This window comes from Podarcis pityusensis (genome assembly GCF_964106645.2).
Source record: "Podarcis pityusensis genome assembly, chromosome: 13".
Classification (NCBI taxonomy): Eukaryota; Metazoa; Chordata; class Lepidosauria; order Squamata; family Lacertidae; genus Podarcis; species Podarcis pityusensis.
This window is the reverse complement of record NC_138038.1, coordinates 51309859-51326673: the sequence shown is the minus strand read 5'-3', so window position 1 is coordinate 51326673 and position 16815 is coordinate 51309859. Positions and strand designations below refer to the sequence as shown.

At 48.7% G+C, this 16815-nt stretch overlaps 1 protein-coding gene and 2 long non-coding RNA genes across 4 annotated transcripts in view; 1 reads left to right on the top strand and 2 right to left on the bottom strand.

The window, feature by feature from the left end:
- The window catches only part of EFNB3 (ephrin B3), a 71663-nt gene that overhangs the window by 39663 nt on the left and 15185 nt on the right, over positions 1–16815 (top strand). For both annotated transcript variants that reach the window (XM_080979962.1, XM_080979961.1), the window contains exon 2: positions 9263–9555. In XM_080979962.1, coding sequence (XP_080836088.1) covers positions 9263–9555 — 293 coding nt within the window. The remainder of the gene's footprint in view (positions 1–9262; positions 9556–16815) is intronic.
- On the bottom strand, positions 3710–9230 carry LOC308462423. The gene is made up of 2 exons (XR_013979140.1): positions 4560–9230; positions 3710–3932 (listed from the first exon to the last, which is right to left on the bottom strand). It is a non-coding gene; the product is annotated as an uncharacterized lncRNA (long non-coding RNA).
- On the bottom strand, positions 9975–12686 carry LOC308462416. The gene is made up of 3 exons (XR_013979132.1): positions 12547–12686; positions 11844–11972; positions 9975–10981 (listed from the first exon to the last, which is right to left on the bottom strand). It is a non-coding gene; the product is annotated as an uncharacterized lncRNA (long non-coding RNA).

Genomic DNA, 16815 nt, shown 5'->3' with positions numbered 1-16815 from the left:
AAAATGATTGGAATACAACTTAAAAAAAAGATTAAAATACAACATTAATGAAGCAGTAAGTGTGCCTCTGAGCACGTGCAGTGTGCCCTGTGGCTCACAGCAACCAGCCCACACGCATCTCAGACAGCGTTCCGGGGAAAAGACCGCCGGTTCCTCCAGACTTCCTTTTGTGCTGTCTTTAAATCGCTGCATCTGACCACTTTTTAAAAAAAATATATTTTTGCCTTCAAAACCCGCTCTTTAATGCTGAATCGGAACAAATAGCAATTCAGGTTTTCTGTGGGGCGAAAGAGACTCGAATGAAGTGACTTGAAGGCAGACATCAGTCTGGCTGCACGGTTCCCCGTTCAAAATAGCGAAAGCTCTTCTCCGCCTTTCCCCAGAAGCGGCTGCAATCTCAGGGTCGGCGCCTCACCAACTGGTCCACCCCAGAGGCAGCTGCAACTTTTTGCGGGTGCCTCCCCAGCACCCCACCCGCTTTGCAGCAGCTGTGTATCCCCTCTGAACAAGGGGGGGCTCTGTGTGTGATGTGGGTCTTTTTCTGTATCGGGGCAGGGGAGGTCAGGAGGAGTTAATTATTTCATTAAGGGCAAGGTGGCTGAGGCAATCAGGTCTGGCCACCCCCCCAACCCCACAGCCGATAGGAATCAGAAAGCTTCTCCCTCCAACGAGCTGGAACAGGACATGCAGTGTAAGCCGCAGGGGTCACACAGGCAGAGAAGGAGAGCGGAGAGCAGTGGGGTCTCTAATATTTAACCAGGAGTACAGAGATTACATTCCTGCTTGACGAAGAAACAAGGAGGGGGGGCTAAAGAGGGGCATGCTGGGTGATGGGGCACCATACATTGAAAGCAGATCCCCCCCCCCCGGAAAAAAAATATCCTGGGAACTGTAGTTTGTTAATGGTGCTTTGCATTGTAGCTCTACTTGGGAGCAAACCACCAAGATTCTTTGGGGTGGTGTTGGAGAATGCGCTTTTAAATATATGGTGTGTACACAGGCCTGGGCTCTCTTGAATTGGGGGTTCCCAATTGGAGCAGCCAAGCAAGAAGGGGAGAGGTAGTTTCTGCAAAGCGTGGGGTGGGAGAAAGAGATTATTGCCTAATGGTTGGGAGCCAAGAATTCTGGGTATTCTGGAAACTGGATCATAATGAGTTTGACCAGGAAGAGGTGGGGGAAAGGGAGACTTTATAGCCTAGACTGCTGTCAGCCAGGACTCCTGGGTTCCCTCCAGTGGCGTAGGGGGAAGGGGAGGCCCAGTGGGTCATCGCAGACGTGGAATTATATTCCAGGACTCCTGAGTCCCCAGCGATGGGTGGAGGATCTCCCCTCTCCTCTCTCTCTCTCTCTCTTTCGCTCCCGCCCTCTCTTTCTCCCCCTTTTTTCCATTTTCTCGTTAGCTCCTTTCCTGAGCTGTCACTTTCCATTTCATCTCCTCGCCCTCGCCCTCCCCAATTCCAGCTGAGCCCATGACCCCGTTACGGGAGGGGAGGAGGGGCAGCGGGGAAGGGGAGGGGGGTGCGAGGGGAGGGGGGGCAAGAAGAAGCAACAGGTCCTACTGCCCCCCCAAAAATGGTTCCAGACCCATTTCCATGAATTGGGCGAGGCAGAGAGAGAGACCTGCTACCAGGCCCCAAGTTTTGGTCTGGACCACAAAAGAGTGACATCTGGTTGGAAAGAATGAGGAGCCCCCCCCCCCAAAAAAATTAATGCATGCACACTCATGGACACACACACAAACACACACACACACACTTTGCCCCCTCTCGTGACCCTAGAGAGGTAGGCACCCACTTCCTGCTACGCCCCTCCATCACTAGTTGGCATGTGTTGCCACGGCAACGGTAGCCATTGTACCCTTCCTACCAGGAACACCCCTGGGGGAAAGGATTGGGGCTTGGTTTTTGCATGGGGGGGGGAAATCTAGGATGAGGGGCACATGGCCGCCGTTCTTGGGCTCCCTGAGTGGAGCATCTTGTACTGGGGGCCCCAATGCCTGAGCTTGTTTTTTCAAGGGATGGGGGGGCACCTCTGGAAAAGAGTTGGGCGACGGGGCCTACCATAGGCCGCTGTTGTTGTTTTGGAGATGTGGGGCAGGTAAGGATCCCTCTTGGATCCTCGGGGGGGGCGGAATTAGGCCTGTGCTTGGGGCAGGCCTCGCAGCCAGGACTCCGGGGTTCTGTGTTGGGGAGGGCGAAGGGGACGCCTGTGTCAGGACGCCTGGGTTCCTTCAGAAGCGATTGCAGCTGAGCCTAGTTCATTCTCTTAGGGAGCTGGTTTCCCTGGGGTGTGGGAGAGAGGGCGCTGAGGAGGGCCCGGATGCCTGGGTCCCACTGCGGGGGGGTGTGAAGGCGGAGCGTGTGTGTGCTGCGTTTGTTTTTGTGTCTTTGTTTCTTTAACGTTTTGGAACAGAAAGTACTCGGGCGCCAGGAATGAGAGCCAGGTTCCCCCCTAATGAAGTCATCCGTACACCCCCCCCTTCAGTTCTATAAAAGGAAAACAAGGTGTGTGCTGATTGTAGCCCCAGAGCTAGGACTCCTGGGTTCTCTCCTCTCCAGCTTAGAAGCATAGGCCGTTGCCCTGTGCCAAGTCAAATCCTGGAGCCATCTAACCCCATAATGTCTACACTGACTGACAGAGGCTTGCCAGGATTTCAGGCAGGGCTTCCGGCCATACCCGGAGCTGCTGGGATTTGAACCCAGGACCTTTTGCATGCAGAGAGCAGCTGCTCTGCTCTTGCCCTCCAGGAACAAGACGGCTGGGGTAGGAGACTGGTATGCAAGGCTGCTAGATCAGCTGTTTCCGAAGTTTGCCTTTCTCCCCTTGCCTGCCGGAGCTGTGTAATGGGCTTGGCATTTTGAGTATCCGTTTGGCCAAAGGTTCAAGTGTGTGTGGTTATACTGGCAGGTCAGGGCGTGTCCGTTAACACGTGTAAGTGACTTTGCCATATCCCTGTCTTGCGGCGCGGAAAAGTCGTCATTTTTCCCGTCAAGGCCCTATTTCATCATGTGTTTCCCGGCGACTTTCCGCACAGCGAAATAAAATGACTTTTATTTTTAGTGCTCTGTCGGCGCTAGATCGAGGCAACCCATCCCCAAGCGAGAAAAATAAATGAGCTTTGAAAGAACTACTTTAAAAAAAAGAAAAGCTTTCTGCAACCTAGGTTGCTCTGGATGTTTCGGACTACAATTCCCATCAGCGGGTCCAAAGAGCAGCCCGGGTTGGAGAAGGCTGACTTTAAAGTACAGTGGTACCTCGGGTTACATACGCTTCAGGTTACAGACTCCGCTAACCCAGAAATAGTGCTTCAGGTTAAGAACTTTGCTTCAGGATGAGAACAGAAATCGTGCAGCGGCAGCAGGAGGCCCCATTAGCTAAAGTGGTGCTTCAGGTTAAGAACAGTTTCAGGTTAAGAATGGACCTCCGGAACGAATTAAGTACTTAACCTGAGGTACCACTGTATGGGAGAAGGAAAAGTAGTGGGCATTGTTGATACAGAAAGGGCAGCTGTGCCTATGTTTCCTGTCGATTCATTCCAAAAGTTGTGTGAGGAGTGCTACGCTTTTGAGGAAGCAAAAACAAAATTGAAGCAACGCGGCGGCATTGGCACTGGCCAGTAGGTGCCAGCCACATACGATTCACGAACTGCATTCTGCATTATTTGGGGAAATCACATTTTTCTAGGAGGGAGAATGTGATTTTTTTCCCCCCAGGGGAATGCTTGGAAACTCGGGAAACCGCTTTGGTCCATCTAGCTTTGTATTTTCACAGTATCTTCTCTAGTTGCATTGCTCTGTTCAGCATGTAGAATGGAAGATGGGGGATTAGTGGAACTGACTGGGTTCTGTAGATGTATGTTTGATTTGGGATGTTGGGGGAACGGAGTCAGGGTGCTTTAAATAATGCCATCCCTTAAGCAAGCCTGAGAAGGCCTGTACACAAGAACTTCCCACGCTGGAGGAATGGCAGATGAAACTTATGGACTATATGGAATTGGCGGAAATGACTGGTAGAATCTGTGACCAGGGAGAAGAGTCGATGGAGGAAGACTGGAAGAAATTCAAAGACTATCTTCAGAAACACTGCAAAATTAAGGAATGTTATAGTGATGTTGGATTGAAAATAAGTGGTTTCCAGCTGTACAGGTTAAAGTTAAGGATAGATTAAGATTAAAGATTAAGATTAAAGATGTTTAAAGAAATGGAAATTTGATAATAAAAGGGAAAATTTTAAAGCTATATGACATTAAGAGCAAGGATTAGGTTTAAAAAAGTTGAAGTTATATATTTTAACATTTTATTAAATTAAAGATTGGGATTAAAAAAGTGGAAAAGAAACTGCTGGACAAATAATGTGGATTGGAATACAAAAGAGGGAGGTATGAGGAAGTCCAGAAAATAAGTAATTTAAAATTGGAAATGGAAAAGAGAGTTTGTTTTTAATTGTTATGTTTTGTGTTTTTATTGTTAAGTTTTGTATTGTTTTTTGTGTGTGTTGTTTTTCTTTTTTCTTTGTTTAAAACCTTAATAAAAAATTATTAAAAAAAAAAAAGAGAAGGCCTGTACTGTACCTGCTGCCCACCAGCTGCATGGCAACCCAACCCTGAGGCCTTGTGTGACGTGGCCCTTCTCAGAAGTGCTCCATTTGGCCTCTGAATTACCGTATTTTTCGCTCTATAGGATGCACCAGACCACAAGACGCACCTAGTTTTTGGAGGAGGAAAACAAGGGAAAAAAATATTCTGAATCTCAGAAGCCAGAACAGCAAGAGGGATCGCTGCGCAGAGAAAGCAGCGATCCCTCTTGCTGTTCTGGCTTCTGGGATAGCTGCGCAGCCTGCATTCGCTCCATAAGACGCACACACATTTCCCCTTACTTTTTAGGAGGGAAAAAGTGAGTCATATAGAGCAAAAAATACGGTATACCCAGCTGCAAGCCAACTTTGGCTCTTTCCTTATTGCTGGTTTGTGGCAATTCTCCTGCCCCTCTTCAAACACTGCTGCCCAGTTAATATTCACTTTTTTTTTGCAGATTTTGGTGAAGGTCTGGCTCGGACTGAGCTGCCCCTGTCCCAGGTCACCCCTCGGCCGAGACATTTGCAGGGCCAAATGACTTAAGGCTGGAGGGTAGATCCTAGGAATCCCTACGGCTGCCACTCCCCTCCTTTTTTGAGCAAGGGGTAGGACCCAGGAGTCTTTTATCCACTGCTCTGCTAACCACACACCCCCCCCCCTGGCCTCTTCTCCTCCTGGGCTATTATCTCATTTGGCAGCTGATCTGTCCCAGGGGGCTGGGGACAGGCGGCTCTGGGGTCAAATGTCAACAGGTTTGAATACAGGGTTGGAATTCTTGGGTCGGTTCTCTGATGGTTCCTTGCATGGGTTTGGGGGGCGGCGCATGATGCTCCGAGGGCATGTGGGACCAACTGATAGAGCAGGGAGAGTGGGGGGGTGTCCTGCTGTTTTCGGGAAGGATGGCGCGGAGGATAGACCAAGAAATGCAAATTAAAGACAGATGCAAAGAACTTCACCCTGGAGGTGGAAAAACACAGAACTTCTGGGCTTTATATTTTGCGGTCTTTGAGGCAAGTTCAATCAGTTGCTTTTAAAATAGGATTTTGCGTCATTATTATTAATATTATTATTATTTAAAGGGATGTGCTAAACGCCTCCAAATGTCAGGGCATTTATAAGTAGGGCTGCCAAGCCAGTTGCAGAAACCTTCGTTTTTCAATCGCGGGAGTTTTTGTCAGTTAATCAGTTGATTAAATTTGCATAATTTGCATATGGGCAAAAACAGTCGTTCTGAAGCGAGGAAACATGGTCTCTTGTCTGTGTTTTATGATTCCTGCATTTTGTATTTTAATATTCTGTTGAAAGCCGCCCAGAGTGGCTGGGGAAACCCAGCCAGATGGGCAGGGTATAAATAATAAATTATTATTATATTATTATTATTATTGTCATAGCAGACATTATCTTAGAGACTTCTGGTCAAATACCTGAAATGTCTGGTGGTAGTCGCCTCTGTAGAGAAAGTGCTCACTATGCACAGTTTTTGTCTGATTTTGGCAGGTGAGCCAAAATGACTTGTCAAATATGGGCGTTATTTTCAGTTGATTGCAAAATACAAACAATTTTGGCAGGCGGGGGCAATCTAGGAAGACATGGCAAAAGGTTACAACACTCCAAACTACACCAAAAACAACAAAAAGCTCTCGTGATGACTTTTAGTCAAAATGCTACGCTTATTTAATTTTTTTTCACCACCAGCAACCCTACAGCAGCCCAGCTCCTTACACTTTCACTAGGGACGAATGGTTCCCGCATGTTGTGGAGACGTTCTTCCCCAGCAAACTTTTAAAAGGCTTCTGAAATTGATTAGCCGAACCAATCAGTGAATTAAAATTTGCAGCCCTGATTTATAAACCTAGAAGGAGATTTGCAAAAACGCAAAGTGGGCCAGGGTGGCAGGTCATCGTGGTGTATTCACCGGTCCTGCCTGTGCCTCTGGTGAACGGAGTCAGTATAGGGCTTTTGTTCTCTTGAGAAAGGGCACCTGTTTGTCCTGGGGTGAGAGTGAAGCAAAAAGTATTTTGTGTGTGTGTGTGTGTGTGTGTGTGTGTGTGTAGACCTGCCTTCCAAAACCTGGGACCAACTGTGAGTTGTAGTACAAAGCTCCTGAAAGGTGCCGATGTCTGCAAATGTTGCATAAGGTAAAGGTAAAGGGACCCCGGACCGTTAGGTCCAGTCGTGGCCGACTCTGGGGTTGTGGCGCTCATCTCGCTTTATTGCCAAGGGAGCCGGTGTACAGCTTCCGGGTCATGTAGCCGGCATGACTAAACCGCTTCTGGCGAACCAGAGCAGCGCACGGAAACGCCGTTTACCTTCCCGCCGGAGCGGTACCTATTTATCTACTTGCACTTTGACGTGCTTTCGAACTGCTAGGTTGGCAGGAGCTGGGACTGAGCAACGGGAGCTCACCCCGTCGCGGGGATTCGAACCGCCGACCTTCTGATCGGCAAGTCCTAGGCTCTGTGGTTTAACCCACAGCACCACCCGCGTGCCTCTCAAATGTTGCATACACCAATGTAAATAATGCTTCTCTCAAGCCCCATTTTAGCATCGCAAAAGCCCTGTGAGGTAGGATAGGCCAAGAGACAGGGGTCATCCAGCAAGCTCCATATGGCCGGATGGGGACTGGAGCCCTGGTCTTTCCCAGTTGCTAGTCCAAGACTCTTAACCACCTCACCCCACTGCTTGCCATGAGAAGCTGTTTGCAGCTGGGCGTGTAATGGGGAAACTGACATGTTTCCAATGATATTGGAAGGTGTCCACCAAATTTCCGGTTACAGAGAGCCTTAAACCTTCCTGGCTTAATTTAATACCAGTAGTTTCTTCCAACGTCTGGGCTCAGCCCGTTGAGCATTAAAAGGCTGGTGTCTCTGAGCATCTGCAGAAAGCCTTTCCGCGGAGAAATGTCCCTTCCACAAACCAGCCCCAACACGACTGTGTTTTCGATCTTGCTTCTCACTGCTAGCAACACCTGTTGCTTTGCTTTCGTAATTACACCAATAACTCAGGCCAATATAAGTTTCAATATTGAGAGTGGTCTCTAATCACAAATCAGTAGCCAGGTGTAACAAAAACTAACCCATTCAAAAGTATGTATTCTGACAAGGATTACAAACTCAAACAGAGATTACAAACTCATAAGGAACCATAACACAATAATTCGTTACAGAATTAGAGATAAGAGTTTATCTCTAAGTAGAGGAGAGATAAGTTCATATTAGTCCTTAGTTAGATTTGACGTGAAGGTCTTAGTTTCAATCATTGAGCAGAAGTCAGTGATTTGAGTTTGTAATCTTTGTCAGAATACAGTGGTGCCTCGCAAGACGAATGCCTCGCAAGACGAAAAACGCGCAAGACGAAAGAGTTTTGCATTTTTTGAGTCGTTCCGCAAGACGGATTTCCCTATGGGCTTGCTTCGCAAGACGAAACGTCTTGCGAGTTCTTGCGAGTTTGTTTCCTTTTTCTTAAAGCCGCTAAGCCGTTAATAGCCGCTAAGCCACTAAGCCGCTAATAGCCGTGCTTCGCAAGACGAAAAAAACCGCAAGACGAAGAGACTCGCGGAACGGATTAATTTCGTCTTGCGAGGCACCACTGTACATACTTTTGAATGGATTAGTTTTTGTTACAATTGACTATTGATTTGCGAGTAGGGACCACTCCCACTACTGAAACTTATATTGGCCTGAGTTCTTGGTGTGCTTTTTTCTTGGTATATTTAATAACAAGAACTCCAACTTATTTAACGTTGGTTTCGTAATTAAGCACCGCGGGGTCCCCTTCTCCCTCGGGCACCCTGGTTCTTCGCATCCTTTAACCCAGGGTGCTAGGCCACTCTCTTCCTAGAGAACAAGATCCCAGGTGCTTTGAAGGGAACCTGGCTGGACCTTCGAACCGTCCTGGAAATGGACATCAAGCAAACTTCCCCAGGCGCTGGGGCCACTGGGTTTTGTTGTTACTAGGGAGGCTGGTTGAAAGAATGCAGGGTCCTATGTATGGGACAAGTAGCAAAAATTGCTGGAAATGTAAGGAAAAGGATGGCGATTTTTACCATATGTGGTGGTCATGTAACAAAATAAAAGAGTTTTGGGAATCGATCTTTAATGAGTTAAAAAAGACGTTTAAATATACTTTTCCAAAAAAGCCGGAAGAATTTTTGCTAGGCTTGGTGGGAGAAGATATTAAGAAGACAGACCAAAGATTATATTTGTATGCAACAACAGCAGCTAGAGTTTTGATAGCCCCAAAGTGGAAGTCACAGGAGATTCCGACTGTAAGGGAATGGCAGATAAAGTTGGTTGAATACGCTGAAATGGCAAAATTGACACACAGAATTCGCAATCAGGAGGAGACGAAGTACCAAAAAGAATGGATTAAATTCATGGTTTATATAAGTGAGAACTGTAGAAATATGAAAACGTTGGCAGGATTGAATTAATTCTTATGTCATGGTGTAATTTTTAGTCAGTGAAACTGTGAATTATAGACTGGAATGAGAAAACTTGCGGAAGGGAAGGACGGAAGTCAACAGCTCTATGGAGCATAAAGTAGGATATCTGTAACAAGACTTGATGTTTTTGTTGGTTGGTGGTGGTGTTCTTAAATCTCAATAAAAAGTACTTGAAAAGAAAGAATGAAAGGATCTTGGCTCTCAAGTGTGCTCCACTGAGCCGATTTTATCCATTGCTTCCTCAGGTTCCAGAACGAGGAGGGCTACGTTTTGTACCCCCAGATTGGCGACCGCCTGGACCTCATCTGCCCTCGCTCTGTGCCGCTGGGCCCTTTTTCCACAGAGGACTATGAATATTACAAGCTGTACCTGGTCCAGACGGAGCAGGCCGAGCGCTGCGAGATCCTCCGCACCCCCAACCTGCTGCTCACCTGCGACCGGCCCGAGCAAGACATGCGCTTCACAATCAAGTTCCAGGAGTACAGCCCCAACCTCTGGGGCCACGAGTTCAAGACCAACCAAGACTATTACATCATCAGTAAGTTTTAACACCCTGGGGAAGGGGGGTAGGGAAACTTCCTTTTCTTTCTGCGCGTCCCCTCCGCAGACCAAATCCCACGCTTGCACAGAATTGCGAGGCCTTGAGACGTCTGTAGCCGTCGATAGGTGCCGCCGCCAGTCTGGCAGGCGGTAGATGCGGCTGAAGGAACAGGAAATCGTGGTAAAAACCCATGCACCACACAGGATATTGAGAAAGAGAGAGAGAGAGTGTAAGAGATCCTTAAAAATAATGTTCAGATCAGAGGTAGCTGAGAGGAATTGTGGCTGCATACACATTGTGCCTTTAAAGCAAGGTTTCCCAAACTTGGGTCCTTAGCTGTTCTTGGACTACAACTCCCATCATCCCTAGCTAGTAGGACCAGTGGTTAGGGATGATGGGAAATGTAGTCCAAAAATAGCTGGAGGCCCAATTTTGGGAAACCCTGCTTTAAAGCATATTATTTACCGAAAGGAATTCTGGGCACTGTAGTTTGAGGGTTGCTAGGGATTGGAACTCTTGAGGGGTAAACTATAGTCTCCAGAATCTTTTGAGGGTAAGAATGTGTTTCCAATGTTCTTTAAGGGTATCGTGTGTATGTACCTGTGGGAGCAGGGCTTGTGTGCTTCTATCTAATGCGTAGTATATAGGTAAAGGTAAAGGGACGTCTGACCGTTGGGTCCAGTCGTGGCCGACTCTGGGGTTGCGATGATCATCTTGCTTTATTGGCCGAGGGAGCCGGCGTCCAGCTTCCGGGTCATGTGGCCAGCATGACTTAGCCGCTTCTGGCGAACCAGAGCAGCGCACGGAAACGCCGTTTACCTTCCTGCCGGAGTGGTACCAATTTATCTACTTGCACTTCATGCTTTCGAACTGCTAGGTTGACAGGAGCAGGGACTGAGCAACAGGAGCTCACCCCATCACGGGCATTCGAACCGCCAACCTTCTGATCGGCAAGCCCTAGTCTCTGTGGTTTAACCCACAGTGCCACCCGCACCCCCCGCGTAGTATATGGAATGCACCTATTTATCATTGCAACTTTCCAACAGACTAAAGAGGAAGGCAGTCAGCAAAAATTAAAAACAATCAGAATGAAACAATAAAACCAAATTAAAGCACAACATGGGTGCCTGTTTAAAAACAACACTAAAGAGATTGATGTTGTTGCATCTTATGGCATCTTTGTATTTGCACTGCTGCTGGAAAGATGGGATACAAATCAACCAGAGATAGATCTCAGTTATACGGGGAGACAAGAGATGGTGACCATCCTTCAGATATTCTTGTCCCTGGCCACATAGGGCTGTTTTTAGGGCACAACCAGTCCTTTGAATTGCACCCAGAAGTCAATGACGTTGGTGGCTAGGGATGAACGAGCAGCCCTTTATTTGTTCCGAAAGGGCGTCAATTCCTTTGCATGTATGCCCTAAGAACAGAATGGGGGAGAAATTGGTTTGGATTGCATTCGAAAGTGAATTTACTTACCGTATTTTTTTGCTCTATAAGACTCACTTTTTCCCTCCTAAAAAGTAAGGGGAAATGTGTGTGTGTCTTATGGAGCGAATGCAGGCTGCGCAGCTATCCCAGAAGCCAGAACAGCAAGAGGGATTGCTGCTTTCACTGCGCAGCGATCCCTCTTGCTGTTCTGGCTTCTGAGATTCAGAATATTTTTTTTCTTGTTTTCCTCCTCCAAAAACTAGGTGCGTCTTATGGTCTGGTGCGTCTTATAGAGCGAAAAATATGGTAATTCACACTGCCCGGGCCAATAAGCAAACCCAAACATCCTTAAAAACTGTGCACGTCTCTGGATGTCGCGACGCTGTTCTCCAGCCACCCAAAAATGTGCTCCAAAGTCTTAGAAGAAGAAAAAAGGTGTACCAAAATGGAGATGTATCGGGAAATGTGCGTGAAAACACAGATTTTTGTGTGAACCATTTGCAAAGAAAAATGTACAAATGGGGGCAGAAATTGGATGCATTGAATACAAGGTTGGAAAACGGGGGGAAACAGCACTGAGACATTCTTCCATCCTGACAGGATCGATGTTTTTGCACAAGGTCCAAGTGGCACGTCCACAAAGCACAGCTGGGGGTGCTTTAACTGCCTGCTTCCCATGGGCCCCCAGGCATACCTGGGGCAGGAGAAGTGGGAGGCAGGAAAAGCGGGAACGTGCGCTTCTTGGAAGGCGGAAGGCGCCTATTCCCTGGCACAGCGGTGGAGAGCAGAACATTAAATGCGCCCATTGCTGCCAAGGAGCGCCCACACCTACTCCGTGAATAATCAGTCACCTTTTCCTTAACGACTTGCAACATCCGTAGCTGCTGCCGCTGTTGGTGATGGTGATGTGGCGCCATCCGTGTACACGGCGAATTACAAAGAAGGAAAGCTCGGGTCTCTGCCCCCAAGGGGCAAACATCCTAGGAGACAAACAGAAGGGAAACAAAGGGAGAGAGGTGGGCAGGGGGAATAGCAGGGTGAGGGCAGAGAAGGATGTGTGCGTTTGTTTCGGATACTGGGGTTCATTGCGGCTGGCTGGGACCGATGGGAGTTGTAGTTCGAAACGCCTGGAGGGCGCCGCTTGGGCACGGAGGCAAGCTGATTCTGTTGGTGGCTTCGCAGAAAAGGCAGGCTTTGCGCCTCTTCCAAGAAAGTAGGGAAATGTGGCGACCACAGTAGTTTCACCGCCATCTTTTTTTCTTTTCATGGGCAGCCCCACCTGCAATGCGTGGCTGTTGCCCAGGGTTTATCTTGTTGGAAACCAATGATACCGTGTGAGGGAGGCTGGGAGTTCGGCATTTAAAGGGACTAGGCCTTTGGGGGGAATTTGAGGCTGACTAGGCTGTCCTAAGGCCTTATTCTAGCCCATCTCAGTCCTTGGGGCAAAGGAAGAGGGATACATTTTGGGGCACGGCTGGTGAGCGTCCCCTGATCTTTTAAGGAAGAGGAGAGGGACCAAGTCCTTTAACCCCCCCTCCCCTTTCCTCTCCCCACCCCTCAGCATCCCTGTCTCATCAGCTCCGGCTGCCTGGGGTGGCCCTTCAGCCATCGCCATGGCAACTGTCTCCTGGCAAACCTGTATGAGCCAGCCACTTGGCTGTACCACAGCAGCCACTTTGGGGTAACCAGCCAATCTCCACCCCCCCAGCCCCCAGCCCGGACACACGCGCACACACACACACACACCAATTTGTCTGCTCTTTCCATGGTGTGTGTGTGTGTAACTCAACTCGCCCCCTTCCTCTTGCGAGCATAAAGCGCCCTCCCTATTCCCGTGTCGACCATTTCTGAGATGCGACTGTTTCTGAAGGGGGGGGTGTACACCAGGGACTCTGTTTAACGCAAAGTCCCGTTTCCTGCCCCAGGGCGTGCAAGCGATATCTGTGGGGTTGTTGTTTAGGGCCACGCGGGCCCAGACGTACGGGGTTTGCATGGCTGCCAAGGATGGTGGATAGCAGTTTCCCGTTCCCTCTCCTCTCAAAGACGCACACACACAATTTATATAGATACAGATATATATATATCTTCCTCTTTCTGCCTTTTCTTCCCTTCTCTCTGCTTTGCAGCCTGGGTTGCGCCCCTGGGCAAGCAGACGAATGTTGAAAGAAACCCACTTGACCACCCTGCGTCTCCCCCTCCTCCTCCGCCCAACCGGGGGGGGGGGGGCAAGCGAGGGAATCCAGATCTCTACAGTTGCCGTTGTTTTCACCTTATTTTTTATATTTATATATATATATTTACAAATCAAGGTCATTGCTCTACCCACCGGGCAAGACAGCCACCAGCTTTTCCACCACTTTCCCCCACCCCAGACACTGACACTTCCCGCCGCCCCCCTCCCTCAAAGCCAGGTGATGGGAGCATCAGGGCGGACATAGTGGGTTTTTTTCCAGTGGTGGTGGCAAGGCGTCGTTGACCCAGTTTTTCCTCCCCCTTCAAATGAATTTATGCCCAGCCAAGCATGAGGTAGAGCACGAGACAGCTGAGTGGAAGGAGGGAAGAGAAGAAGGAAATCGGCTGGCTGGGGGCAGGGAAGGTGGTGGCACCATCTAGGACAGGAAGTGATGGAAGAGGAAACGGCAAGCCACTCATTTAAAGCCCCCCCGCCCAAAAAAAGTGGCTGCATCTCAGCACGTTTTGCCTGCCTTAATTGGCGCCACAAAGCCCAGCCACCGTAGAATCACAGAACGACAGAGCTGGACGGGACCCCGAGGGTCATCCAGACCAACCCCCAAGTGCAGGAACCACAACATTTTTTCCATCACTTTCCCTAGAAAGCTTGGGCAGAAATAATCAAACGGTGATGGCCGCGTTTCCAGTGCCATGAGGAAATGGGGCGCATCGCTCTCGCGGGTGCCGGGGGGGGGGCTGCCACAAATCTCCTCCCTCCAAGGACTAACAAGCCCGAGGGCACAGCTTCACGACGGTGCCAGCCCCCAGCTCCCTCCACCCTGGGCAGCCCTTGTAAATCATTCCATTCGCTCAGATATTATTTCCCATGCAAGTATCAGGGAAAGCAGTTTAATATTTTTAAATGCATATCCATATACTGGCCACACACACACCCTCTCAATATGCCTAAGGTTAGAAGGCGGGCACCCACTAGGCCGAAAGGTGCAGTGGTCGCCGAGAGCCAAACCCTGACTTGTCTTTTTTATTTCTTTCTTTTTTGAAACTTTTAATTTTGGAGAGTGCAGCTGCAAAAAGTCAAAAAGGATGTGTTGTCCTTTTAAAGAAATCGCAGGATGCCCTCAATTGCCAGGAGCCCGTGGACTAGCTTGTGTCTCCCTCCGGAGAGGGGCTTGGGCAAGCAAGCAGGCCCCGGCCGTTTGGCGGGGAGGTGGGCACCGAGAGGGGGGTGGGCACGGCCGTCTCTCACGCCTGTCCTGCGTCTGCAGCCTCGCGAAGGGTGGCCCCCCACCGGCCAGGCGTGTTCTTTGTGAGGGCTCAGCCGAGCGAGTCTAAACTGAACCGACGGGCCCAGCTTCCCAGAGCCCCCGGCAGCTGCCAGCGAGAGAGAGTCCCACGCCGCGCACTGCACGCGAAACCCCCCCCCCAAATCTCTCTCTTTCTTCTTTTTAAAAATCCATTAGGGTCCCCCGTTTCCCTCGCAGAGGCGGAACGAGAGAACCCGAAGGCTTCGGGATGCCGCGTGGCATCGGCAGCTTGGAACCTTCCGGAAAAGCACCCGGTCAGAGTCCCCGCTTCATCAGGTCTCAGTAGGGTGGGCAAAGTCCCACCCTGTGAACACATGAGAGTGCCCGGTCCAGGAGTAACGGATCTGCGTGTGGCGGACTTCAGCCTGTGGCCTTATACCAGTTGCTGGAAACCGCAGGACTGGGGAAGAGAGCATAATGTGGCGCAATAGAGTGTCGGACTAGGGCCTGAGAGGACAGGGTTCGAATCCCCACTTGGCCATGAAGCGCCCTGAGTGACCTTGGCATTGCCGGATTTACGTACAGTGGTACCTCGGGTTACATACGCTTCAGGTTACAGACTCCGCTAACCCAGAAATAGAGCTTCAGGTTAAGAACTTTGCTTCAGGATGAGAACAGAAATCGCGCGGCAGCAGCAGGAGGCCCCATGAGCTAAAGTGGTGCTTCAGGTTAAGAACAGTTTCAGGTTAAGAACGGACCTCCAAAACGAATTAAATACTTAACCCGAGGTACCACTGTATAAGCTAAACAAGCTGTAGCTTAGGCCCCACTCTCTTGGGGCCTCCCCAAAAAATTAAACGAAAAAAACCTTGGATATGCAGGTGAATCTCGAAAAATTCGAATATCGTGGAAAAGTTCCTTTATTTCACTAATTCAACTTCAAAGGTGAAACTAATATATGAGATAGATTCGTGACATGCAAAGCGAGATATGTCAAGCCTTGATTTGTTCTCGAAACTCGAAAAATTAGAATCTCGTAGAAAAGTTCCTTTATTTTCATAATTCAGCTTGAAAGGTGAAACTAATATATGAGATTACTCGTGACATGCAAAGCAAGATATGTCAAACCTTGATTTGTTATCGTTGCGATGATCATGGCGTTCCAGCTTATGAAAACCCCAAATTAACAATCTCAGAAAATTAGAATATTCAAGGAAATCAGCAAAACAAGGATTGCAAATCGAGCAAGATTGGACCTCTGAGAAGTAGAAGCATGTCTCGCTTTGCATGTCATGAGTCGATCTCATATATTAGTTTCACCTTTGAAGTTGAATTCCTGAAATTCCACGATATTCTAATTTTTCGAGTTTCACCTGTACATTTCCAAAATATAAGTTACAAAACAAATAAAATAAAACCTACAGACAGCAACAGTGTTTTGTGTTATGTAGGCTCCTGTGATGTAAGTCACGGGCCCCGCCTGCTCGCCTGCTCCCTAAAATATCACAGGTTTGCTCCTTTCTATATATAGGGTGCCTACATTCTGCATGGACTGGTTGCAGGGCAACTTGAGCAAATGCCTTGAGATACCTATGAGGTCCATAAATGACCATATAACATATATTCATCACAACAAACAGCGACAATTTGTTGTTGACAAAGGACAGCTGGACATATAAAGGGCCCCAATACCTTGCTTAGGGCCTCATCAAACCTAAATCCGACCCTGGACCTTGTAGTCAGTCACTTAACCTACCTCACAGGTGAGGATGAAATGGGGAGCAAGAGAACCATGTGCACCACTTTGAGATCCTTGGAAGGCAAAGGCGATATAGAAATGTAACAAACGAATATTTTTTTATTATTATTTTGCCGGCCCCAACATCCAAAGCGTGACATCTTTTGTGCGACTGATGTGCCCCACGCCCAGTCAGGGCCTGCTGAGACAGCCGCCTTGCTACCTTTTTAAATTTCATTTTTGTTCTGCAGGTAGCACCAGGTAACAGGGCTCCAGCCACCATTTTACTTTCCCACAGGGCTTTGGAGTGATGCTCTGTTGGGGTCATGTTGGGAAATCAAAATGGCGGCTGCTGGGCCCAACTACCTGGGGCTGGTTGGCCCTGCAACAACAACAACTCATTATTTGTACCCAGCCACTCCGGGCGGCTTCCAGCACATAACGTTAAACCTTAAACACCGTAAAACCTTAATACGGGGCTGCCTTCAGACATTTACTAAATGTTATATTATTTAAAAAGGTAAAGGGACCCCTGACCATTAGGTCCAGTCGTGACCGACTCTGGGGTTGCGGCACTCATCTCGCTTTATTGGCCGAGGGAGCCGGCGTACAGCTTCTGGGTCATGTGGCCAGCAGGACTAAGCCGCT